A 23,878-nucleotide genomic window follows, 5' to 3' on the forward strand; every position below is an offset into this window, starting at 1 on the left:
ATGGCACTCCCGCATCTCATCAACATCTTGAACCTGCACTAGAGTTAAGCAGATCTCCCAGGCCAGTGTGTGTTTTTCGCATCAACAGGCCCACAAGCCGAGCAGCAGAGCGCGGCCCACATATGCGGGGACGGTCCGATGCACTTCCGCAACCCATTGGGCGCAGCGTAACCAGCAGCGGTGGTGGCCCAACACTGGGCGAATCTGAGCCGTCCGATCTAATGGATGGATCTCCGATCTAATGGATGGCTCCGATCGTCCCCGTGCCGGATGAAGCGCCGACCAGGAGAGAGGGGCAAAACCCTAGCTCCCAAATCCCTCTCCCAATCCCATTTCTCTCCGGCGACGAGCAAGCGGAACGACAACAAAGGCGGCAATGGCGGTCCGGCGAGCTGGTGCGCGCGTGTGGTGATGACCGCCGAGCAGCTCCTGCTTTGCCGGCTGGGGGCCGCACCCGAGGGCGGCACAAAGCCATGCCACAGTGTCGGCGGTCCGGCTAGGCAGGCGCGCAAATGGCGACGAGCGCCGAGCGGCCTGGACCTCATCGGTGGGAGGGGTGACGCCAAGCCGACGCTTCCCGTCTTCGGCAAGGGACGGTGGAAGGGTGCTCCAGGACAGCGCGCGCACGGGGAACCCGACGCAACTGCGAGGAGGTGAAGGTGCGGCGGTGCCGCTTCCTAGAAAGCTCCGGTGAGCTTAGGGGCTTCAAGTCCGGTAAGTAACCCGAACCCTTAGATTAATTGGTTTGGATTTTGACTCTTAGGGTTCTTACCAGAAATTAGGGTTCTTCGAATTTGGGGAATTTTGTCGGGAAATTTCAATCTATTTTATTCCCTCTTTTTGAGTTACGGGAGTTTCAATATCGTTTATCCTCTTTTAATTTTGGGAACTTCAATCTAGTTTATCCCTTTGCTCAATTTCAGTTTCTTTTTCTTTTGCTTTGGCCGGCGTTTCATCGCGCGGGCGGGGACGGAGTGCGCCGCTCGGTCCCCTCGGAAAGATTGAGATTAAGATAAAATAAGATTTTCACAGACGATTAAAGTAAATTGAATCAGACTTTCTTTTTTTGTTTTAATGTTTTTTCACCCTTTTTCGTTATTACGGACGACAGAAATGTTTTTTATTTTTTAAGTAGAGATAGAGATATATAGTACCGTGTCACGAATAAGAGAATTCAATTTTTTTTACTGCGTCACATAATTTTTTTTTGAATCGGACATATTCTTTTTTTTATTTTTTTCGCCTTTTTTTATCGCGTCGACGGAATCGGATTCTTTTTTTTTCTTTTTTTCACCCAATTTTTTTTCGCCACATTCCTTTTTTTTCAATCGGACAGATTCTTTTTTATTTTTTTTTGCCCGTTTTTTTCGCACGGATGATAGATGATAGGAACATCTCTTATTTTTAAATAGTAGAAATAGAGATATGGTCCGTATAACTCCATTTCCATTTTAGAAAAACAGTTATGGAAATAGTTGAGATTGTTTTCTACTGTTTCCAACCCTTTTCGTCGCTACTCCTACATGCGCTTCTATCTCTATTTATACTGTGAATTCCAAGCAATTTTTCTGCCCGTATACCAATCACCCTTGAGCTCCCACTCACCTTCAGTTCCATTGGCGCTGAAAAACATAAACAGGCATGAATGCTCTAGTGATCTTGCTATGCTCCACGTTGCTTTTGTATTCCCCTGCGGCGGTATGCACGGTAGGGAGCAGCAGCAGCAGCACAAACGCCACCGACAAGCAGGCAGCCGCGCTGCTCTCCTTCAGGTCCATGGTGTCCGACCCATCCGGCGCGCTCACCTGGTGGAACGCCTCCAACCACCCGTGCAGGTGGCGTGGCGTCGCGTGCGGCCGCGGCCGGCACGCGGGCAGCGTCGTCGCGCTAAGCCTCGGCTCCTCGTCGTTGTCCGGGCTCATCTCGCCGTTCTTGGGTAACCTCTCGTTCCTGCGTGTGCTAGACCTTGGGGCGAACCAGCTGGTTGGCCAGATTCCTCCCGAGCTGGGGCGTCTCGGTAGGCTCCGAGAGCTTAACCTTTCTGGCAACTCGCTAGAAGGGGGCATCCCACCGGCGTTGGCGATAGGATGTAGCAAGCTCGAGAGCCTTAGCCTGGACTCCAACCACCTCCGTGGTGAGATCCCGGGTGAGATCGCCGCGTTGAGGAATCTAGCGTACTTGAATCTTCGTGCAAATAATCTGTCGGGAGAGATCCCGCCATCCCTGGGTAACTTGTCATCACTTTACTTCTTGAATCTAGGGTTCAACATGCTATTTGGTGAGATTCCAGCTTCCTTGGGCAATCTTTCCCAGCTCAATGCTCTTGGTATTCAACATAACCAATTATCTGGTGGCATACCTTCTTCTCTTGGTCACTTGAACAACCTTACCAGTCTTCTCCTACAAGCTAACGGTCTGATAGGGTCCATTCCTCCTAATATTTGTAACATATCATTCCTAAAACATTTTTCTGTAGAAAACAATGAGCTCAGTGGGATGCTACCACCGAACGTGTTCAACACACTTCCTATGCTCGAGACTTTCGATGCGGGGGAGAATATGTTTGATGGCCATATCCCATCATCACTGGTTAATGCCTCCAAACTCTCTAGATTTCAGATCGCGGAAAACCACTTCAGTGGTGTAATTCCTCCAGAGTTAGGAGGGTTACAGGGTCTCAAGTGGTTTATTCTCACTGAAAATGATCTTGAAGCCAAAGAATCTAACGACTGGAAGTTTATGAAAGCATTAACAAATTGCTCCCAATTAGAAGTTTTGGAATTGGAAGCCAATAAGTTTAGTGGAACTCTTCCATCCGTAATTTCCAACTTATCCGCATCACTAACAATCCTCACTCTAGCTAGCAACAAAATTGTAGGGAACATGCCTAGAGAAATTGGCAAACTAATCAATTTAGGTGCACTTGTCGCACATAACAATTTTCTGACTGGAAGTCCACCGTCATCATTAGGTATGCTTCAAAACCTAAGAATTTTGTGGCTAGATAACAATTACTTTAGTGGGCCATTCCCTCGTGTTATATGCAATTTAACTCATATGGACTCTTTAGACCTTGGAAGGAATAATTTTAGTGGTAGCATCCCAATAACAGTGGGAAACATGGTTTCACTGTCGAGTCTACGTTTCTCGTTTAATAACTTTATAGGTACCATCCCAACTAGTTTATTCAACATCACAACACTCTCAATATATTTGGATATCTCCTACAATCACTTAGACGGGTCAATACCACCTGAAGTTGGGAATCTACCGAATCTTGTATACCTTGATGCCCGGTATAATCAATTATCAGGGGAAATTCCTATTACTTTCGAAAAATGCCAGCTTCTCCAGATTTTGTATCTGCAAAACAATTCATTTATTGGTAATATCCCATCATCCTTTAGTGAGATGAAGGGTTTAGAAATTCTCGACCTCTCTAGTAACAATTTTTCAGGCCAAATACCAAAGTTCTTTGGACACTTCCTCACACTCTATGATTTAAACCTCTCTTACAATAACTTTGACGGTGAAGTGCCAGTGTTTGGTGTTTTTGCAAATGCTACTGGCATTTCGGTCCAAGGGAACAACAAGCTTTGTGGGGGCATTCCAGATCTTCACTTGCCTACATGTTCTCTTAAGATTTCCAAGAGAAGGCATAGAGTTCCAGGGTTGGCGATTGTTGTTCCCCTTGTTGCTACAACAATATGTATCCTTTCATTGCTCCTTTTCTTCCATGCTTGGTATAAGAACAGATTAACAAAAAGTCCTTCAACAATGTCCATGCGAGCCCATCAACTTGTCTCCTACCAGCAGTTGGTACATGCAACAGATGGCTTCTCGACGACCAATTTGTTGGGTACTGGGAGCTATGGATCAGTCTATAGAGGTAAATTGTTCGATGAAACTGGTGAGAATGAAAATCTTATCGCTGTAAAAGTATTGAAACTTCAGACACCTGGGGCTCTTAAGAGTTTCACGGCGGAATGTGAAGCGATGAAGAACTTAAGACACCGGAACCTTGTTAAGATAGTTACAGCATGCTCAAGCATGGACTTCAATGGAAACGACTTCAAAGCAATTGTGTTCGACTTCATGCCCAATGGTTGCCTAGAAGAGTGGCTCCATCCTCAGATAGATAACCAATTGGAAGAGAGGCACTTGAATCTTGTCCACAGAGTAGGTATACTCTTTGATGTGGCTTGTGCATTGGATTATCTTCATTTCCATGGCACTACACCTGTTGTGCACTGCGATCTTAAACCAAGTAATGTGCTTCTTGATGCTGATATGGTAGCACATGTTGGAGATTTTGGGCTAGCCAAGATACTGTCTTCTCAACCCTCAACGAGCTCGATGGGATTTAGAGGGACAATTGGTTATGCTCCACCTGGTTAGTTTATCATTCTTTTTATTTGCATCTATCGATTTATTTAACACAAGAAATTTACTTGAAAACATTACGACCTTTCAATCGTCAAATCTCTTTCACCATAGACATAGCATTATCATTTACCCAGTTTACTTACTCTCATCATCACTGTTCAATTCAAACAGAATATGGTGCTGGAAATATGGTTTCAACTCACGGAGACATCTATAGCTATGGAATTCTTGTTCTTGAAATGATTACTGGAAGGCGGCCTACAGATAACACATGTGAGCAAGGATTTAGCCTTCGCAAGTGCGTTGAGATGGCCCTGAATAATCGAGCGATGGACATTCTCGATGTAGAGCTGGTAACAGAGCTTGAAAACGCGCCGCCTGCAACATCCATGGATGGTCCGTCAGAAAGGGTGAACTCCCTGATTTCGCTACTTAAACTCGGGCTGCTCTGCTCTGGGGAAATGCCATTGAGTAGAATGTCAACCAAAGATATCATCAAGGAGCTGCTTGTAATCAAAAGGGCACTCGCTTAAGAAAGCTTTTTTTTAAGAGGAAGGTCACAACTTAAGAAGGCTTTTGAGAAGCAAAACATGCCAAATTATGTGCTCTTTTTTATTATTCCTGATGTATGTGCGATTCTCTTTAATTTCTAAGACAAACTCATGAATGCATGGGTTTCAAAGAACAAAAGAATTGTACTGGTGTAATATGCGATATAGATTTTCTGGATCACGGTGAAAAGATGTTGCCGCTGATACTCTCTTTTTCCTGATTGAATATTTGTAAAGCTACAGTACCTGTTTGAGTAAACAAGCTGAACTTCACATGTATCGAAAATGCGGCCTTAATTTTCCTTTTTTTAGATGGTTGATTTTTTTTTCACCATTTTTTACTTCTATATAATACATGGACAAAAAATCGTATCTAATCTAATATTCTGATCTGACAAAAAAAAACAAAAAAAAAAGGGGAAGAACTCAAGTCGGTTTCTCCAATTAGGCCGACACCAAGCTGTCGGTTCGGCCCAAAACCTCGCAGCCACAGGAGAGAGAAGAATCGCGAAGGAAGAAGGCCGGAGAAGCGGAAGCGAGAGCGCACGGCGGAGGCGAGGAGGGTTTCATGGAGCCCGAGAAATCCAAAGAGGCGGCGAGCCAGCCGATGGAAGCGGACGCCGGCGGCCCCGTCGATCCCCGAGAACTAGGTAGCTCTCCCAATCCCCCCCTTGCTTTAGATGGCTAAAATCTTTCATGCGAACCCCTTTTGCTTCCTCCTCCAAGAACCGGAAGTATATATAAATCGTGCAGGAAATGGGAGATGCCTGACGTGTCCTGACTGATGCACCTGATTTCCCCTCTTTTGGTTTTGTGTTACCTCTGAATTTGTTAGTGTCCAGCGACGATGAGATAGATTACTCCGTGGAGCCCGAGTTCTACGATCCCGACCTGGATGATGTCGATGAGCGGTGGGTGAGCAAGCAGAGGAAAGGGAGGACTTCTGACGCCGTGCTCAGCTGCCCCGCGTGCTTCACTACCTTGTGCCTGGATTGCCAGAGGTTGTCTTTCCTTACTGCTTCGAACTCTGTGAGGAGGCTTCTGGATTCCAATATGCATGTTTATTAAGCAGTCACTAGTTCTTTTTAGATTAGTCGATTTACTATTTTTAGTTCTTGGATTGGCACGATGCTTTTCCTGATGATGAAGAAACTATCAGGATTGTGGTGCTGCTGCCTGTATAGGGTAGATGCTATCAATAATTTTGTTTGGAGAAGTTGGTGTATGTTAGACCATGAGGAGTATATCTATACATGTGAGCAAATCTTTTGCATACAATCGACATCCATGCTCACAATGATCAAATTGGTTGATTTAAGTGGCTGGAAGAAATAATGGAACTTCTTAATAAATGGTTTATGCTAGGATTAGTTGTTCCTGAATTTTTAGTTTGATTTTGCTTGTATGGGAGAAACGCTCCTGCAAGTGGAAGACATAGCTATTTGTAAACAAGTCAGGGGTGTTTAATTGCTTATCTCTATGATGAAATGGCGACTCTAGGAATACATTAGTGGTATATCGGAGATTTTTGGTTGGCCCATGGGGACATGCCACAATTATTTGTATTAGAGGTTGGACTTACTTTTCAGAAACTTGCAATACATTAATGAACCATTTCAAAAATTTCTGAAGACACCTGAACCACTGCGACAATCTTGCAACATGCTGGAACATTCATGATGACTTATTTGTAACCTGCTTTGTAAATTGAATTATCCACCTTGAAAGTCTGAAATCTTCATGAAACTTACTTTGGTTTGAAACTAAAATAAAACCTGCTTGGAACTTGTGTTGGTAACCATATATTGTGCTTGATCATTTTCCTCTCCAGAATATGCAATTATATCACTTGATTGTACTGAGCATGTCCAATTTTTTAATACAAAATTGAGAAATCTAGATTTGTGGGAAAAAAAATCTGGAGGCAAGTTTATGTGACCTATTTGCAATTCTTTCAGTAATCATTTTATATCGTGAAACATTATGCTGTTGTTTTCATTTGCACAATGTTCAGAAACTCCTGAAGTTCTTACTTTGAATGCTTCAAATCTTCAGACAATTATTAACTGTAGTGGCTTTCTTTGATGTTCAGGCATGAGACGTATGTAAATCAGTACCGTGCAATGTTCGTTCGCAACTGCAAGGTCAAGACTGATCAGATTCTACGGGAGGGGAAAGGCAAACGGAAAAACCGCAAGGGAAAGGCTGCTGATTCTTCTACTACATCAGAAGGTGAAAAGAAGGGTGCAGTTTATCACCCTGTTTGTTGTGAGGTTTGCTCAACTGAGGTTGGAGTGTTTGATGAAGATGAAGTTTACCACTTCTTTAATGTCATTCCTAGCAACTCCTGAAACTTGTTCTTCTGAATGTGTAGTTTGTTGATCCGTAGCCACTGATGAGATCTGTACTTGCTTTGGCGTTCTACTGTTAAATCAATCTACATTCAATTCAGTCAGGTGCATTTGCCATACTTTTTTTTTTCATTTCTGTTGCTAGGAGTTCTTCAGTCTAAAATTATAATTTATAGCTGTATTCTGGTATGGGGCCTGATGAATTTCACCAAGAATGTTGGCAAGTTCCTGGAATATTGGAATTGCAACATTAATTACTTCAATGTGTGTTTTTTTGTGCTGTGCAGAATTGCTGAATAAATTAATGATTCGTGAGAATTATTCGAGGGTACAAATGAACGAATGAATTATTATAAAGATAAAAATGGATTTAAGACAGTATTATAAGAAATCATAGCATTTAGGAATTCGGGAAAGTGTGCCCATTTATCCATTCATTCGTTAAGCAGAGATGTCCTAGTATGGTAGTGGACCAGAACGACAATGGGTTGTGAATAGCTACAGTCCTGTTTGGACCAGAACACAGGAAATTTTGCTGGGGGTAGAATCGAATTGTTTCTCGTGAAATTCACAGCTCATATCCTGTGCAAGAACATCAAAACTGAGAGGAGCAGAAGAGGTTGTAGCTTCAGTGTAAAGATACGAACAGTGCACAGTGTTTCACTTCCGCGGTGAGAATAGAGAGAGAGAAAAGATTGCGTTAAAATCAGGTGGCGGGAGAGGTCGCCGACATGCTCTTTTTGAGCCAACGAAGCCATGAAGCCTTTGCCGGGTGGGGCTCCAATTATACGCTGAAAGCGAGTAGGCGACCAACGCCATATGCATATCCAAAACTAGGAAGGCTGGTAGCCGGTCCATTCGCCTTCCCTTTCAACACAGGTCATCATCATCGCTTCATCGCCCCTGTACCCCCCCTCGCTTCTCTGCCCTCTCCTCCCTCTCTCGACGTCTTTCTCCAGTCATCTTTTGTTGAAAAAAACGCTCTCACAACCTCCCGCAAAGTCAACTAATCAACGCAGTTTTTGGCATCTTCATGTGCGTATTGCGATTGCTACTTGGTTGTACGGGCTAACTATAGTATTAAAAATCACGGATGGCTAAGTGGTGCTGGTGTGTACCTAGTTCATCAGAGTTCAAGTTTTAGATTTAGTTTAGCTGTCCAATGTTTTTAGGAGTGCTTATGCATGTATGCTAGGTTAATACGTGGTGTCCTCGCTACAGGGGGTGGGTGTTTGATGCCTCCAACATTAACTTAAAACATGTGTACAGGACTTACAAATGTTTGTGCGTGCAAGTGGTGGTATGCAAACACACAACCCAAATTATTGGGAAGTGGCAAATCCTCTAAAGAAAAAAAATAAAAACATGAATAAAATGATTTACTCTTATTGTGGTGGGATTAGCTCATCGGAATTCAAGTTTCTAGACTTACCGCAGATGCTCGTATTTACGATTAATTATTCTTAGTGGTATATGACATCCGTTGACAGCGAGATGTTTATAGTTACGTCGTTAATCTCAATATATGTCATCCAGTTTTTGAAGGTGTTTATTATAGAGTTAATGCGTGCACATGTGAGCGCGTTATAGGGATGATTGTGTACGTGTGTTTTGTGCCTGTTTTTGTAAGGTGTCTTTCAAAAAATGATATTATACTACTTTTTTTTCGAGGAAACGATATTAGGCTCTTGTCTCGTACAACATCCAGTGGAACACATGGTTTTGCATGATCTCACAACAATAATCAGTTCAATCTCCATAGATATCCTCGAAAATTCCTGCTTTTGCAAACAACCAACCCTAAACGCCAAGCCATGGATCGCATCCCCCTCATCCATCTCATTCTCACCGTACGTTTCCTTCGTCCCGGGTGATGATCGATCGATCGATCCAGCTGCCGCCGTCCATCCAAGCTTTGGGCCCCCAGAGCAGCAGCACCCACGCCCCCACAGCTCATGGCTGCAAAAACTGTACGCTACAGCGTTGTACAATGTACATGTCCACGTCCATACAGTCGCAGCTTGGACGACGGAAACCTGTACACAGTCTCGTGCATGACCACATGATAACGATTTTTTAGTAGGCCAAAGACCAAAGTTTTTTTTTTCTTTTTCCTGCACATCCCCAGCAGTAGCCCCCATCATCCAGTGTCCACCGAATCGTCACCGAGCTTTTGGTTCGAAAACGATCGATTTCCTCGCGCGAAACCCCCACGAATCCGTCCGTTTTTGTTGCTGCTGCTGCTGCCGCCGCCGCGAAATTCCGAGATCTCCCTGTCTCGGCAGCCAGCGTCTCTCAGGTCGCTGTGCCTGCACAGTTTGGGTTCTTTCACACGTCCAGTTCAGCACCCACGGGGATAAGATATTGTAATGAGCTCGAGCCGTCGACTATTAAACTAATCCTCGCCGTGATGTGATACGGTGGTAGATTAGGCTTAAGCTATGTAGCGTTTGCTGCTGCTACTATTTGTAAAAGACCCTGCAGATTCCAGCAAAGTGTGAGAGCTACTGGACCCAGATTCCCATGTGCCCTGCCCCCCCTATGGTGGTACAGTACTACTGCTGCGACCACACTGCCTCTTGCCCTCTTCTGCTCCTCCCATTTCTCCTCCTCTCCTTCCCTCCTGATCAAGGTCAGGTCTCTCTGGTGACCCAGATAATTAGCGCTCGCATTTACTACGTTGCACACACGAGTAAAATACCTTGAATAGTATATTCCGTATTGCCATTTCGCTACGAACATGTAGCGTGTAGTGCATGGCTGCATGCATTAGAATCCAGACAAAAATGTGCTGGTATTGTTGTATAGTAGTAATAATGTTGATTACTGTTTCCTCAATCATGAAATAAGTTTATTTAAGCCATCATTTGCATTAGAGGCTGTGAAAATATAAGATAAATACATTAACAATAGATAAAGAGGGAGATAATAATTGCATTAGGATTTGATCAAGTATTGGATATTCTAGTTTTTTCGATTGTATTGGTATATGAAATGAATTACAATTAATTTATTTTGAGACGAAAGTAGCAACATGTACTACTACTAGTACTTCATGAGAAGAAATTTTGTAGAAAAAAGTAAGTGGGGGGGGGGAAGTGAAGTACTATGGTAAAATACGCAGAAAAAGGCCCTGTATAGATGGGACTAAAACTTTTAAGTCCCTATCACATCGGATGTTTGAAAATTAATTATAAATATTAAATATAGACTATTAATAAAACCCATCCATAATCTTGGACTAATTTGCAAGACGAATCTAATGAGCCTAATTAATCCATGATTAGCCTATGTGATGCTACAGTAAACATTCTCTAATTATAGATTAATTAGGCTTAAAAAATTTGTCTCGTGAATTAGCTTTTATTTATGTAATTAGTTTTGTAAGTAGTCTATATTTAATACTCTAAATTAGTGTCTAAAGACAGGGACTAAAGTTAAGTCCCTGGATCTAAACACCACCTAAAGACGAGCAAGTCTACATCAAGTCCATTATAAATCTATCCGGCGTGTCCCTCTCCCCATCACCTCAAAACCTCTCAAACCCCACAGGCACCGGACCACCACCACCATTGGCACCACCTCGCATCACACTCTCTCGCTCGCCATGAGCTCCCGCGACGCCGCCGCCACGTTCCATGTCTACCAGCCCGTGCAGATCCCGACGGCCACGGTGGCGCCCGCTGCGGCAGTGTCGGCGGCGCCGGCAGAGGCCGTCGCCCAGCTGGTCCCGGCGCCGAGCAAGAAGGCGGCCGGCGCGGCGGGTGGGAAGGACCGGCACAGCAAGGTGAACGGGCGCGGGCGGCGCGTGCGGATGCCGATCGTGTGCGCGGCGCGGGTGTTCCAGCTCACGCGGGAGCTGGGGCTCAAGTCCGACGGCCAGACCATCGAGTGGCTGCTCCGCCAGGCCGAGCCGTCCATCCTCGCCGCCACGGGGACCGGCACCACCCCGGCCGCCTTCGTCTCCTCCTCCGCGCCGTCCACCTCCTCCTCGCACCAGCACACCCTCCTCGGCAAGCGCCAGCGCCAGGAGTCCGCCGCCGCCGACGCCGTCTCCGTCGCCGGCGCCGCGTCCGCGTTCTGGGCGGCGCTGCCCGCACCAGGCCGGCCCGACGCCTGGGGCTTCTCCCCGCTGGACGCGCAGCCGACGTACGTGCCGATGGCGCAGGCGCACCACCACCACCTCAACCTCCTCGCCGCGCTCTCCGGCGCCGCCAGGCGCGCCGAGGAGGAGTCCCGGTGAATCACGCACAGCAGCATGCATCTTCCGAGCTCTGACACGTCTTTCGCTCAATTCACCGACGCGTACTGCACTGGCGTCCGTACGCCTTGTTCTTGGGACAGTTCTTGATTGGAGTGTGCTTCTTCTCTCTACCCCGTGGATCGATCGTTTTGCCTTCTTCCTGTGCGGTTCATCAATTGCTCAAGATGAAATTAATTGTTGCTGTGGTGTTTAAGCTCAAAACTGTAAATACGAGTCCTTAGATCTCATCTTACTCCTACAAATTCCAGCGCCGCATGTGTTTGTGTGTTTGCCACTTGTTTCCAGCTCTTGTGCTATGATTCCATGGAACTTGTTTCAGTTTAGCTTCATCTACATCGTTGTCAGACCAAATCATTTGACAGTTACAGAAACATGTTGCATTGAGCTGCTATTCCTTGTGTGCATTTCCTATCTCAGCAGTCTATCCAGGATTATAGCGTGCACATCAATCACAATCTTCCATTGCTTCTTTTTTGAAAAAGAGGAAAAAACAATGTTTCATTCTTTTTTTGTTAAACGAATCGGCGCTTATAGCGTGCTAACTTTATTGAATATAGCAGGAGAAAAACAATCTTTGATTGCTCATGGAAATGTTCTTGAGCTCATTTCGATCGTAAGTAGGAGGAGGGATGTAAAACAAAGCAATTGTTGTTCAACTAGGCGTAGGAGAAGGCATTCGAGCAAGTCTGAGAATTTCCTCGGTTACCCCATCCATGGCTGCAGATTACACCAATGATAACGCTGGCTGGGAAGATGCCCGTTCTCCTGTATACTCCTCTGGTTTCTTTTCTCTCAAAAAATTCGCCTTTTTTTCCCCTGCTCTTCTTCTGCAAGTGCAAGCTATAGCTCCGAGCGGGGGGAAGGAAAAGGAGGAAAGGCTGCGGCGCTGCAGCGGCATGCAGTGCTGCACAGTGCGCGCTGCTGCTGCGGCCGCTGCCGCTGCCTGAAGCTTTTGCCCATGGTGAAAGGTTGAGGCCGTTGTGCATGTATAGGGCTCGTCGTTGCGTGTCAAAGCTGGACGCAACCTCTCGGCCTCTGAACTGTAAAGATGCCCTACCTTTCGTACAACGTCCTGCATGCTGCCATGTCCCGTGCTAGCTACTACTCTCTCTTGCAATTGCAACACAGCGGACTACTCCTACCGGCTAGAGGTTGACTTGGCATGGCAGGCCGGTTACTCTCTTGTTGCACTGTACATATATTGCACATTGCTATATATACTGCCCCTCTAGGGAATGTAATTAAGGAGGCATGGTTGAACGTATCAGGTAAAACAAATGGAGGGTCACAGGGCATGTTACTACATGATACTCCTAGTACTTGACAATCTTATTTTTGGATGATCTATAGTTTGACTGTGTTAGTATAGTGTGAGAACAAGAATTTCCTGCTAGCAGTACTCTACGCAGTATTAGAAGCGCCGGGCGGAAGGATGCAAATTTGGGGTCGCTGTAAATTCCTGGTCAAAATGGTCAGGAGATCCCAATAAGAGAGACGCTAGTACAATGTCGGTTGGTAGTCTGACCTGTCACCACGTACTCCGCCATGCAGCGTGTCAGTAGTATAAACTTGGACAAGGTAGTAGGAGTAGTACGTGCGTGCGTACCATAGCTATCCCAGTACGTACGCGCGTACTAGTACCACACATCCCTACTGCTTTGCTTTTGCAGCGATGCAATACTGGTGTTCCGAGTTCTCTTTGCTCTCAACATTTTGGACCGCTCATTCAGTGATTCAGACTTTCACTGTAGCTAGATAGGAGTATACTAGTAGTACTAATGATCTTGTTATGCATGTAAGCGAACAAAAGTGTGTGTCAAGGCCGGCTTGACCGAGAAAAATTGTCCGTCCAAGCCGTCCTGGCTCATGGCTGTTCGCATGCACGGATCTCTCAGAGGCACGGGGAGCCTGATGTTTCTGATCGGCCGCAGACTGGGACGGTCCGTCCCTTTGCCGCCTGGTTTTGGTTGGTGGCGGCCAGCTGCTGCTGCTGCCGCTGCCGCTGCTGCAGCTCTGCATATTCCTCCTTTGCGATTGGCCGGTACAAAGCACATGTCGCGGCCCGCGGGCGTGGCTGCGCGCGACTGTGTTCGTGACAGTGTGACTACGTACTGTGTCGTAGTCGTCGTCGTCTACTCTGCCGCGCGCTACGTACTCTTACTCCGAGAGGCGAGAGAGTGAGGAGAGGTGTGGTCGCCGACGGCGAGACACTGGCATGCACCACCGAGGCCGGTGGAAGCTCCCCGGCAGATTTGGCTGAAAATGTGACACCATACCTATGACCGGATGATACATCTTGTTTCTATGAATTTCTATCTAGATTTATCTTATCCAGTCTTACACTCTTCATCAAAAAGAAAAAGCTAAAATCCTAATTGCACATTTTCATATTCATAATCAGGATTTAATTTTCTTTTAAAATATATAAAAATATGTTGCTACATTGTGAGATGGAGAGACTACTTTTAAGCAATACCGTACCTGTGGTCCTGACTCTTTGTCCTCTTTGTCTTGCCTCAAGAGCAACACGTAGAGAGGTGGCAGCAGGTAATACTGATAGAGTACTTGTAAGGGCATCAGCAATCAAAGATACTCTATGGGTGTCCTCACTAACCGAAGCTACTCTATGGGACACCCATCTCACAATGGAGGATACTCGTAGCTGGATTCTTTAAAATCTTAGGCAACTTTATAGGGCTACTGCAGCCCACAACGGGTGTCCCGACTCAAAGTAGCCCAGTAAGAAATGAGGATTTTTACGGTACTCTATACTGCAAGTATATACTTATAGTATAAACAATCCAACGGTGTAGATTTATCTGATCTTCCTCTAAATTAATTTGCAGTATAAATTTAAAAGGGTATATTTGTCTTTCCATCTTTTTTACGTGGGGATATTTTTGTATTTTCGCGTTTTCTTTTTGTCCGATCTGGCTCGAGAGAAATCCACTCCAGAGAATTATGTTTGCTTTCCTTCGTCCCATGCTCTATCGACGCCGCCGACAACCAAAACTCTGCAAGCGCCTGAGCCAAACTCGGTGCCATCGGCGACGGCGCGCCCCAGCCTCTCGTTCGCCCAGTCACCAGCCCTAGCACCATTGAGAAATTGCACTGATAGCCAATCGTTGTTTTCATTTTGCATAACTGTCTCCTGGTGCCGCCTCCATGCAGGGATTGATAGATCTGGCAAATCATCCCGTCATAAACTAATTGAACAAGAAATATACTGAGAACTTGATATGTCTGGCAAAAAAAAAAATGAACTAGTCATCTATCAATTTCATGGATCATGCATGGCTATGCATGTCAAAACTTAACAGTGCTGATATATATTTTTAGATGCAAGTGCAACCAAAAAAGTGTCTACTACCGATGGAAAATTACTCCCGATGACAAATCTCAATTTCAAATGACTAAACAGCCATTTTTAGATTTTTTAACAAATACCAAACCTACCCTTCTATATACTGTAAGTATATACTTGCAGTAGAATGTACCGTAAAAATCCTCTAAAAAATTCCACCCATACCCCTCCCACCAGCCCAGTAAACCGTCTAAACTTCTCATCTCTTCCTCTCCTTTCTCGTCTCCTCTGCTCGCGCCCTTCTTTCTTCTCGCCTCCGCCACCTCCCTACGCCGCCACTAGATCTGGTGGCCACCACCAGCTCCTCCACCACCTCTCCGAGTCCGATTCCTCCCCAACGCCGGCCAAGGGTGAAAGGGGAAATTTCTGGTGGGGGAACCGTGTCCACAAGAGACGACATCGTCCAACGCGAAACCTCAAGCGAGTGGCTCAGGAAAAAGGGAGTTGAGGAGGCTGGGGGTGCGTTCCCCTCGTGGGGGTCGCACCTCCCTGTTGAGACACGGCTCATGGACGGGGGGCGAACGGCGTGAGCGAGGCTACGGTCCAGGGGCACCCATTGCTGATGCTCTAAGAGCAGGTATAATAGCTGGCTATAAGCCAGCTATAAAGATGTTTTAAAGAGATAAAGGAAGAGAGAGAAGAGCAGCGGGCTATAGATCTGTAGCCAGCTGCAGTACGGACTCCAAGACGTAATATGTGTATGACATGTCGGATCAGATATTAATGGTATAGTAAGCAATTATTGTATGAATTGACTATTATATTGGCTATAAATGATTTAGTACGTTGGATATATAATATTAAACTTGCTCTAATAAGGTGGTTGCTGGGTCAAAACTTGACTTCGATCGGCGCACGAACGCTTTGAACGGCCCCCGTGCTTCGCTTCGTGAGCGGCCAGTGCGCATATACAGCGGGGTTTCGGGGCTTCTGGCTGGCGCTGATCAACTAGCTCCTTTCTGGCGCGCCGTGCCGTGTGGCCGGCGCATCGCCGCCTGCGCCTGCGCGGCCCTGCGTGCAGCAGTGGATAAGTCTTGGCCATTCCGTGAGGTTCTCTCCGTGTGACAAAACAGGTCGCCCCCGAGAAACACAACGGCACACGTACGGCAAATAACTGTGATCCATACTGTGTAGTACACCTGTAGAGCCTGAATTTTATCTTGTCTGACGAATGGCCGAGTTGCTGCAATTTTATCGTCTGGCAGGACGTGATTTTCTTGTAATCTGTGGAACGGGTTTTGCTTCGGGCACTCCCAGACTCCCAGTAGTAGTAGGAGAGATCCGAGTCTTGCATGGGATCCAGCTTCAACGCGAAACCTAACCAGAAAGACTCCACCGTTTAAAAATAAATTTACTCCCTCCATCTAAAAATATTTGACGCGGTTGACTTTTTAAAAAATGTTTGACCGTTCGTCTTATTCAAAAAATTTAAGTAATTATTAATTCTTTTTCTATCATTTGATTTATTGTTAAATATACTTTTATGTATATATATAGTTTTACACATTTTACAAAATTTTTTGTATAAGACGAACGGTCAAACATATTTAAAAAAAATCAACGGTGTCAAACATTTAGAAAAGGAGGGAGTATATCCTTACCTTCTATCTTCAACTTAACCAATCATACCATCCTTCATTTAATTTTTAACCTACTTTCTCTTCCTAACTACTCCCTTTAGCTTGATAATTCTCGTTGTTTTGGACAAGATAATGGACAAACTTCAAAGGCTTTGATTATAAATAACATCTAAAATAATTATCTTACAAATATGAAAACCATGTGTATAGATAAGTCTTGAAAAGTACTTTAATAAAATCATATATTTAATAATATTTATATACATATTATAATAAAAAAAATAGTGAACAAAGTTGTTTTTTTAAAGACTGTCCTTATTCAAAATAACAAGTATTATCAATATAGAGGGAGTACTTTTTAACGCTCATGCTCAACTAAGGAATCCTTACGTTTTAGGACGGAGAGAGTACCATTTAAGTATTCATATAGTTTCTTAACATTAATTGATTAAAATGGGATTTAGGTAAAATAATTTGAAATTGATTAGATAGATCCAAACACAAACACTGGGCATTTGGTTCTTTCTAGGTGTTTTAGTTGGATATAATATGAACCACTTAGTTCACTTACTATAATACTCCCTCCGTCCCATAATATAAGGGATTTTAAGTTTTTGTTTGCACTGTTTGACCACTCGTCTTATTAAAAAAAATTTAGAATTATTTTTTTTTGACTTACTTTATTATCCAAAGTACTTTAAGCACAACTTTTCGTTTTTTATATTTGCATAAATTTTCTAAATAAGACGATTGGTCAAATAATGCAAATAAAAACTCAAAATCCCTTATATTATGGGACGGAGGACGGAGGGAGTAGTATCTACTTCACTGTCCCAAAATAAATCAATTCCTAAAGTTTAAACTTTATCCTAAAATAAATCAATTTCGACTTTCTTATCTTTTATCGATCCAAGAATTGAAAAGTTTTTTTCCCTTCAATACCCTTACTGATCCACCTATCAATACTACATTCTATTGATGAGGGACAATGTAGTCTTTTTTTTCCTTAGTACTAATTTTGTCTGGGAATGCGAGGGTGCAATTTGGCTTATTTTGAAACGAATGGAGTACTTCAAGTATCTAAAATTAGAATAGGCACGGGAAATGGAGTATTATTTAATTAATGGCATTCTCTTATCCAATGTTTGCAATTTTGGTTCGAAATTCCTAAAATCATTTCACTTGAAAATTCCCATATCATTTTTTAATTTAGCAAAAAAAATTCAAGTCGGTCAAAACTGTTCAAATTAAATTACAAGAAAAAAAATCATGCCGAATATCCTAAATGCGCAGAACGTAATTACCAACCCTGCTCTACCTCGGTCAGCAAAAAGAAATAATGGGATTCATGTACTAATTAAAAAAACACTGTACAACAAGCTGAATAAGGAAAACGAACCACACGAACGTGCACTTGAGCGCTGATCTGTGACTGATCATGGCAGATCGATCAATCGTCGGCATGAATGAATGAATAACCGAAGCTCCTCCGATCGGCACGGCGCACGCAGCAGCGGGTGATCGTATTCGATCGTACGTACGTGCACGGTGCACCCACGTCGGAATAACTTCGAACAATCAACTGAGCAAGTTGCCACATACTCCTACAATTTTTGTTCATGCGCGTACTCTGCCCATCAAGCTTCACGCCATTTTGCACGGACGCCGCGCGTACTACGGTTCGCGGCGCGGTCGCCGGCCGGCGACCTCTCACCCTGCCTGGCACCGTAGCGGGTTCTATCACGCCGGCTTCTTGCCAACTGCACGGCTACGTCCTCCTCCGCCCTCAGACGCAGCAGGATCGCGGCCAACGTGACGTCGACGTGGCCGTCGCCGTCCTCGACCACCGCCGCCCGCATCGTCCTCCAGCCGCCGCCGTACAGCTCGCCGAGGATCTCGTGGCACTCGCGGCCAGGGAAGAGGTCCTCGAGGGCGCCGCGAGGGTGCCGCGTTCTCGCGAGCTCCTCCGCGCGCTTGATCGTGGCGACCAGATTCGAGTACCTGGCGTGGAACTCCAAGATCTTCCTGAACGTGACGGCGGCGGCGTGGGGGTTCCGCTCCGTGACGAGCCAGCACGGGTCGCCCCCCGCCTCGCCGTCGTCGTCGTCGTCGGCGGCGGCGGCGGCGGCGGCGACGGCGGCTTGGCCGATCTGGATGCCTGCGTTGCGGGGCCTCTTGGGCCTACTCGGCTTGACGCCCTTGTCCTTGTCGACGTCGTGGGCGGGCTGGCTGATCTGGAGGAGGTCGGCGGCGCGTGGCTTTACGGTCCTGATCGGCTTGACGGCGTCGGCTGCGAACGTGTTAGCGGCGGCGGCGGCGGCGCGTTTGCGCTTCCACGACGACGGGCCGGGACCTGCACCCGGGTCCTCCGCAAACTCCGGCGGCGGGCCCTTCGGGAGGAACTCGGCGGAGCAGCGGAGCAGGTCTCGGCGTGCCGGACCAAACACTTTCTCGAGCTGTGCGTACACCTGATGAGCGTCCATCCATCTCTTCTTGTGCAAGTCGGAAAGCTTGACGACGACCCTGTCGTAAAGCTTCTCGTCCTCCGCCTTCACCCGCTCCAAGAATCGCTTGGCCTCGAGCGGCGACACGTCTCCCTTGCCTTGGGGCTTTGCCGTTGCCGCAGCGGGAAGGTGATCGGCGGGGAGCTCGATCTTGTACTCCGGACGGACGAAGGTGTTGAACTCCGCGATGAGGTCGGGGTGGTCGCCGAGGAGCACCGCCGCGCCGTCCACCACCAGGGAGGTGGACGCGTTCGCGTACTTGCCGTACTCGGTGAGGATGGTCTCGAGCCCCTTGTAGACGCACGGCTTCAACCAGAAGCGGCTTCTCACCTTCCTCAGGAAGGCGAGAGCCGCGCGGGTCAGCTCTTCTCGGTTCGCCGGCGCCGGCGGCGACGCCATGGCCGGCTTTCTCGGAACAGAGAAGCTAGGCGCGCGGTCGATCTGTCTGCGATTCTGCTGCTTCGCGTGTGTGTGCTCGGTGGATGAGGGTAATTAACTCCCGTGGTTCTGTATTTTTGTGCCGCGGCGGATCGAGGTAAACTCGAGTTTGTTTCGGACGCGGCAATTGGAGATCGTATCGGTCTACTAGACGATCAAGGTCAGTTGAAATCGAGCCATTTTCATGCTCCCGTGCGCGTTCCTGGTTCTTTATTTTTGTCTCTTGGACTCTTGGTGGATGAGGTAACTCGAAGTTGTTTCGGACGCGGCAATCATCATGTGTAACAGTGTAAGTATGTTGAAATTCTGTAACCACCCAGTTGAGAGAGAAATTGGCGAGGGATGAAATATTAAATTTTGTAATATCCAAGCGGGGATAGCTCAGTTGGGAGAGCGTCAGACTGAAGATCTGAAGGTCGCGTGTTCGATCCACGCTCACCGCATGTTTTCATTTTTAATGTATACGAGTTATTTTTTTTTTTGCTCATCGCATGTTTTCATTTTTACTATATATACGAGTTATTTTTCTCCTCACTAGCATATTTTCATTTTTAATATACTAGTTATTTTTCTCCTTACTCGCATATTTTCATTTTTAATATACTACAAAAATGCATGATTTGACAAAAAAAAACTATGTCAATTTAAATGATAAAAAACAAAATAAAGGTCAAAAATCATATATAGCATTGAACCTGGTTACACGAGTTATTTTTCTCCTTACTCGCATATTTTCATTTTTAATAAACTAGAATTTGATTAAAAAAACAATGTCAATTTAAACGACAAAATTAATAACAAAAAAAGTAAAAAAAAACATATATAGCATTTAACCTGATTACACACGTGACGCCGAGTAGAGATGCATGGAATGGTGTTGGTTGTCTGGGTTGGGCTGGGTTGGGATAGGGAGGGGTTGCGTTGGTATAATCGGATAGAAGTGTATGATACTCCCTCCGTCCCATAATATAAAAGATTTTGAGTTTTTGCTTGTAACATTTGACCACTCGTCTTATTCAAAATATTTTAAAATTATTATTTATTTTATTTGTGACTTACTTTATTATCTATGGTACTTTAAGCACAACTTTTCGTTTTTTATATTTGCAAAAAAAATTTAAATAAGACGAGTGGTCAAACGTTGCAAGCAAAAACTCAAAATTCCTTATATTATGGGACGGAGGGAGTAGTTATTAGTCATGTTGAATTGGATACAGACAACATATAACAAACTTAAACATAAATAACGTATCAAAATTCTGGTTGAAACATCTTCAATTTTTATAATAGTGATACGAGTTATTTTTTTTCTCATTTTATTATTTTTACAATTTTAGTATATGAGAGATTTCTTGGTTGCTTTCCTTCTCTTCAGGTTTTTCTCCGCCCCTAGAGCGAGTACAATAGCAGGCTACAAGTCAACTGTATGCACGCATGTTGAGAAGAGAAGAGAAGAGAGAGAAGAAAAGCGGGCTACAGATTTATAGCCAACTGCAGCACAGACTCCCATACGTTGTTTGTGTATGAGAGATGGAACCATATATTAATGGTGTAGTATATATTATAGATAACTATTATATGAATGAGTTATAAGATTGACTATAGATGAATTAGAGCTAGCAGTTAGCTACACTATTAAACTTGCTCTTGGCCGCCGCCGCTCTATAACGTTAAGGTACATACGTACACCGGCGAAAACGTTAAGGTACATACGTACATGTTTTCCCTGTTCACAATCGCATTCCGTTTAGATACACCAGCGAAAACGTTAAGATACAACGGCGCGTGAGAGGAGCTAAGTTTATGGCAGCCGCAGAACTTCCCCTTCCCTTTTTCCGCACTTGTAACTTTGTAAGCTTCTGGTCAGAATGTCAGATCCTCTTGGTTAAGATATTTGAATCGAGCCTTTTCCAGATTTACTTGCGCCTTCTGTAACCTATAAAGCTATCTAATTTCACCATCTTTGCAATCAAATTCTCGATTTTGTCACTGGCGCCTCGCCTACAAGGGTTCGGGATGGTCCCTTGCAAGATATTTATTTTAGAGGAATAGGGGAGGAACCCCCTAACATGGTATAATAATTGATGACCAGAAATGAAAATAGATCAAAGGTTTCCACGCTCCTTCAAAGCGATATTTGGGCTTGTAAAGTCTGAACTCGGTTGTGCTTGCTTATGAAGGTAAGAAAGATGACGCTTGCTTGACCAAACAGGGCATCCGCTGACATAATCACATTGCATTTCATGCTGCTTTCAACTAATTCCATATGGATGTGGATTTCCTAGGTCAATAAAAGATAGCTGCATTTGTTTTCTCAGTAACTCATGAATTGAATCCATAGTTTCATACTAGTTCAGATATTAGAATTTGCACAACATCATGTTTTATGGACCACTAAAGTTTTAGGTATAGTTAAGGCCACTTCACTATTTTCTTTTATGTTATGCAATCATGGCCTTTGGTGTTGGTTCATGATCCCACAGGAAGTGCTTTCAGTATACTTTCTGAGATGCCTGACCTTCTCAGATTAATCTTTAGCAGCATGCAAATTCTGTAAAGGTCCATTGAACTATTTGTCTTGAATATGTGTGCATTACCACTGATCTTGTAATAGTGATTATCTTGCATAACCAGTAAACTTTGCTGCCAGGTATAGTTGCTGTGAGGCAGACTATATCGATGATGGCTCACGAGCCACTGGCGCTGTGCTTTCAAGAGCTGCTCGGATGAGGCAAAAGCTGCAGTCTTCTTTGGAGGCCAGTGCGATCGACATTGAAGATGTTCCTTACAAGCATGCTGGGCATACAGCTGTCAAGGACAATGCGAATGAGACGCATTTTAACATCAGGGTAATTTCGCCCAAGTTTGAGGGCCAGAGCCTTGTGAAGCGTCACAGGATGGTATATTTTTTTAGATAAATGACCTCTTGACTGATGAGTTGAACTCAGGACTTCATGCTATCTCAATTGTTTAAATCTCCCAAAGAGTCCGAATTTCAGATTAGGTTATTTGAGGGGCTAAGTTCCCGATTTAAAAGGCTGCATATATTCGGTTGGATGTAGAGGCTGAGTAAAAAATACCCTTCTCTAAAAAAAATACTATCTCAATTGTTGCAAAACTCCCAAAGAGTCAGGATCCTGAATGTAAAATGCCCACGATTTGTTTTGAAATAAGTTGATTGCAGCAATATCATGTGACCATGAGTCAATGTTCAAAACAATGATATGAAAATTGAAGCCTTATGTTTCACTGAATTGTGCACTACTTTTGTTCTCAATGAATGCCTGTGGCCATGAAAATTTGTGGAAATTATAGTGAGTATCGAATTCACATACCTGTTCAATATTCATCGTCAGGTGAGATTTTCCTATGTGGTACTTTTGTAAGCATATATGGATCTTTTGTGTTGGTGATAGTCTGTTAGGTGTATTTCCTTCTTTTGCCAATTGGTATATTATTTACCAATCATGATATCACTGATAAACAACAATGTTACTAGTTCTGGCAGTTGATTTTGCTCTGATATAATCTCTGGTGAAAACTAGCATAGCTGAATAATATCTATCAATTTGTGTTTGTAGCTAAGATTACTAAAGCTTGCCCAGCTGCATTTTTCTTTGTCATTTTGTGGATACAACATGTTTCTGCTTCCACAGAATCCTCTTGTAGTTCAAAGTAGTGATCTATTTACCATCTAACTTACCATCCTCTGCAATTTTCCAAGAAACATGTGAATATGGTCGAACTCAAAATTTCAGGCCTCATTTGAAACACAGGGATTTGGCCTTGAAAGCAAATATAATTAGCAATTACTTTATTGTGTGGTGCACAATGTTTCACTTGAGGGTATATTTAGCCAGGCTTTGGCAAGGCTGCAAGACTATAGTAAACAGTGTTTTGGTTGCTACGTGCTGGAGAATCCATGAGCATGAGCAGATCTGCTGGTGCTGTTACCGCTGTCTTTGTAACAGTTATTGTCAAGCCTTTTTTATCCACTGTCTACGTGCTGAAATGTCACAGGCTGCAGAGCAAGTTGCACATGCACTAAATGTATGACATGCGACTTCCCTGTGGCATTGGAATATCTGTAACTACTCAAATTGACGAATTGGTGAAGAATTGGTGGACAGTGGAGTCAATCTTTGAGTGTGTTAGTTCACGCTAAAATTGGAAATTTGGTTGAAATTGAAACGATATGATGGAAAGTTGGAAGTTTATGTATGTAGAAAAGTTTTGATGTGATGGAAAAGTTGGAATTTTGAAGAAAAAGTTTGGAACTAAACAAGGCCTTTGTTGTATATTCAACCAACTTTGACAAATTTTGTTAAGTAGAAGAGTAATGCAATGCTGGGACCTCCGGTGGTAAGAGCAATACAGAAACTTGTTCTTTTGTCGAGAGCCTTTCTGTTTTCGTTTGAAGCCAAGACAGTTCCCCTCCAC

General features: G+C 44.4%; 5 protein-coding genes and 1 non-coding gene across 9 annotated transcripts; 5 read left to right on the forward strand and 1 right to left on the reverse strand.

Moving 5' to 3' along the window:
* Positions 1 to 1,574: 1,574 nt before the first annotated feature.
* Positions 1,575 to 5,223, forward strand: LOC4330078 (receptor kinase-like protein Xa21). 3 transcript variants are annotated; one of them, XR_001542845.3, is made up of 3 exons: positions 1,575 to 4,179; positions 4,298 to 4,393; positions 4,558 to 5,143. XR_001542845.3 is itself a non-coding variant. In XM_015767642.3 (3 exons), the coding sequence occupies exons 1-3, from the start codon at positions 1,642 to 1,644 to the stop codon at positions 4,917 to 4,919; spliced, it is 3,000 nt and encodes a 999-aa protein (XP_015623128.1). In that variant the 5' UTR covers positions 1,575 to 1,641; the 3' UTR covers positions 4,920 to 5,223. The 3 variants fall into 3 exon arrangements, 2 of the variants coding, with proteins under 2 accessions (XP_015623128.1, XP_015623127.1); XM_015767642.3 differs by having other exon boundaries at positions 1,575 to 4,183; positions 4,558 to 5,223; XM_015767641.3 differs by having other exon boundaries at positions 1,575 to 4,393; positions 4,558 to 5,223.
* A 221-nt stretch (positions 5,224 to 5,444) lies between these two features.
* LOC4330079 (uncharacterized) lies at positions 5,445 to 7,392 on the forward strand. Of its 2 annotated transcripts, XM_066307489.1 has the most exons (4): positions 5,445 to 5,587; positions 5,773 to 5,938; positions 7,030 to 7,169; positions 7,312 to 7,392. In XM_066307489.1, the coding sequence occupies exons 1-4, from the start codon at positions 5,506 to 5,508 to the stop codon at positions 7,317 to 7,319; spliced, it is 396 nt and encodes a 131-aa protein (XP_066163586.1). In that variant the 5' UTR covers positions 5,445 to 5,505; the 3' UTR covers positions 7,320 to 7,392. The 2 variants fall into 2 exon arrangements, with proteins under 2 accessions (XP_066163586.1, XP_015623687.1); XM_015768201.3 differs by having other exon boundaries at positions 7,030 to 7,392.
* A 3,422-nt stretch (positions 7,393 to 10,814) lies between these two features.
* LOC4330080 (transcription factor TCP7) lies at positions 10,815 to 11,881 on the forward strand. The gene has a single exon (XM_015769452.3). The coding sequence runs from the start codon at positions 10,896 to 10,898 to the stop codon at positions 11,529 to 11,531; it is 636 nt and encodes a 211-aa protein (XP_015624938.1). The 5' UTR covers positions 10,815 to 10,895; the 3' UTR covers positions 11,532 to 11,881.
* A 6,252-nt stretch (positions 11,882 to 18,133) lies between these two features.
* LOC136355280 (uncharacterized) lies at positions 18,134 to 19,399 on the reverse strand. Its single transcript, XM_066307667.1, has one exon. The coding sequence runs from the start codon at positions 19,397 to 19,399 to the stop codon at positions 18,134 to 18,136; it is 1,266 nt and encodes a 421-aa protein (XP_066163764.1).
* Positions 19,400 to 19,808: 409 nt separating this feature from the next.
* TRNAF-GAA (transfer RNA phenylalanine (anticodon GAA)) lies at positions 19,809 to 19,881 on the forward strand. Its single transcript has one exon. It is a non-coding gene; the product is annotated as a tRNA-Phe (tRNA).
* Positions 19,882 to 21,889: 2,008 nt separating this feature from the next.
* LOC112937916 (protein BOLA1, chloroplastic-like) lies at positions 21,890 to 22,579 on the forward strand. Its single transcript, XM_026023095.1, is given in 4 exon segments — positions 21,890 to 21,905; positions 22,073 to 22,344; positions 22,347 to 22,408; positions 22,549 to 22,579. Coding segments are annotated over 4 exon segments (381 nt in total).
* The last annotated feature ends 1,299 nt before the right edge of the window (positions 22,580 to 23,878 follow it).

The sequence above is a fragment of the Oryza sativa genome, chromosome 2 (genome assembly GCF_034140825.1).
Source record: "Oryza sativa Japonica Group chromosome 2, ASM3414082v1".
Classification (NCBI taxonomy): Eukaryota; Viridiplantae; Streptophyta; class Magnoliopsida; order Poales; family Poaceae; genus Oryza; species Oryza sativa.

What these genes read in the sequence shown, in the direction of transcription:
- LOC4330078 (XM_015767641.3), top strand. Translation starts at nt 1,642, where the DNA reads ATGAATGCTCTAGTGATCTTGCTATGCTCCACGTTGCTTTTGTATTCC. An exon ending in AATTGGTTATGCTCCACCTG is followed by an intron (nt 4,394 to 4,557) that starts GTTAGTTTATCA and finishes CAATTCAAACAG; the next exon opens with AATATGGTGCTGGAAATATG.
- LOC4330079 (XM_015768201.3), top strand. Translation starts at nt 5,506, where the DNA reads ATGGAGCCCGAGAAATCCAAAGAGGCGGCGAGCCAGCCGATGGAAGCG. An exon ending in CGTCGATCCCCGAGAACTAG is followed by an intron (nt 5,588 to 5,772) that starts GTAGCTCTCCCA and finishes TGAATTTGTTAG; the next exon opens with TGTCCAGCGACGATGAGATA. An exon ending in TTGTGCCTGGATTGCCAGAG is followed by an intron (nt 5,939 to 7,029) that starts GTTGTCTTTCCT and finishes TTTGATGTTCAG; the next exon opens with GCATGAGACGTATGTAAATC.
- LOC4330080 (XM_015769452.3), top strand. Translation starts at nt 10,896, where the DNA reads ATGAGCTCCCGCGACGCCGCCGCCACGTTCCATGTCTACCAGCCCGTG.
- LOC136355280 (XM_066307667.1), bottom strand. Translation starts at nt 19,399, where the DNA reads ATGGCGTCGCCGCCGGCGCCGGCGAACCGAGAAGAGCTGACCCGCGCG.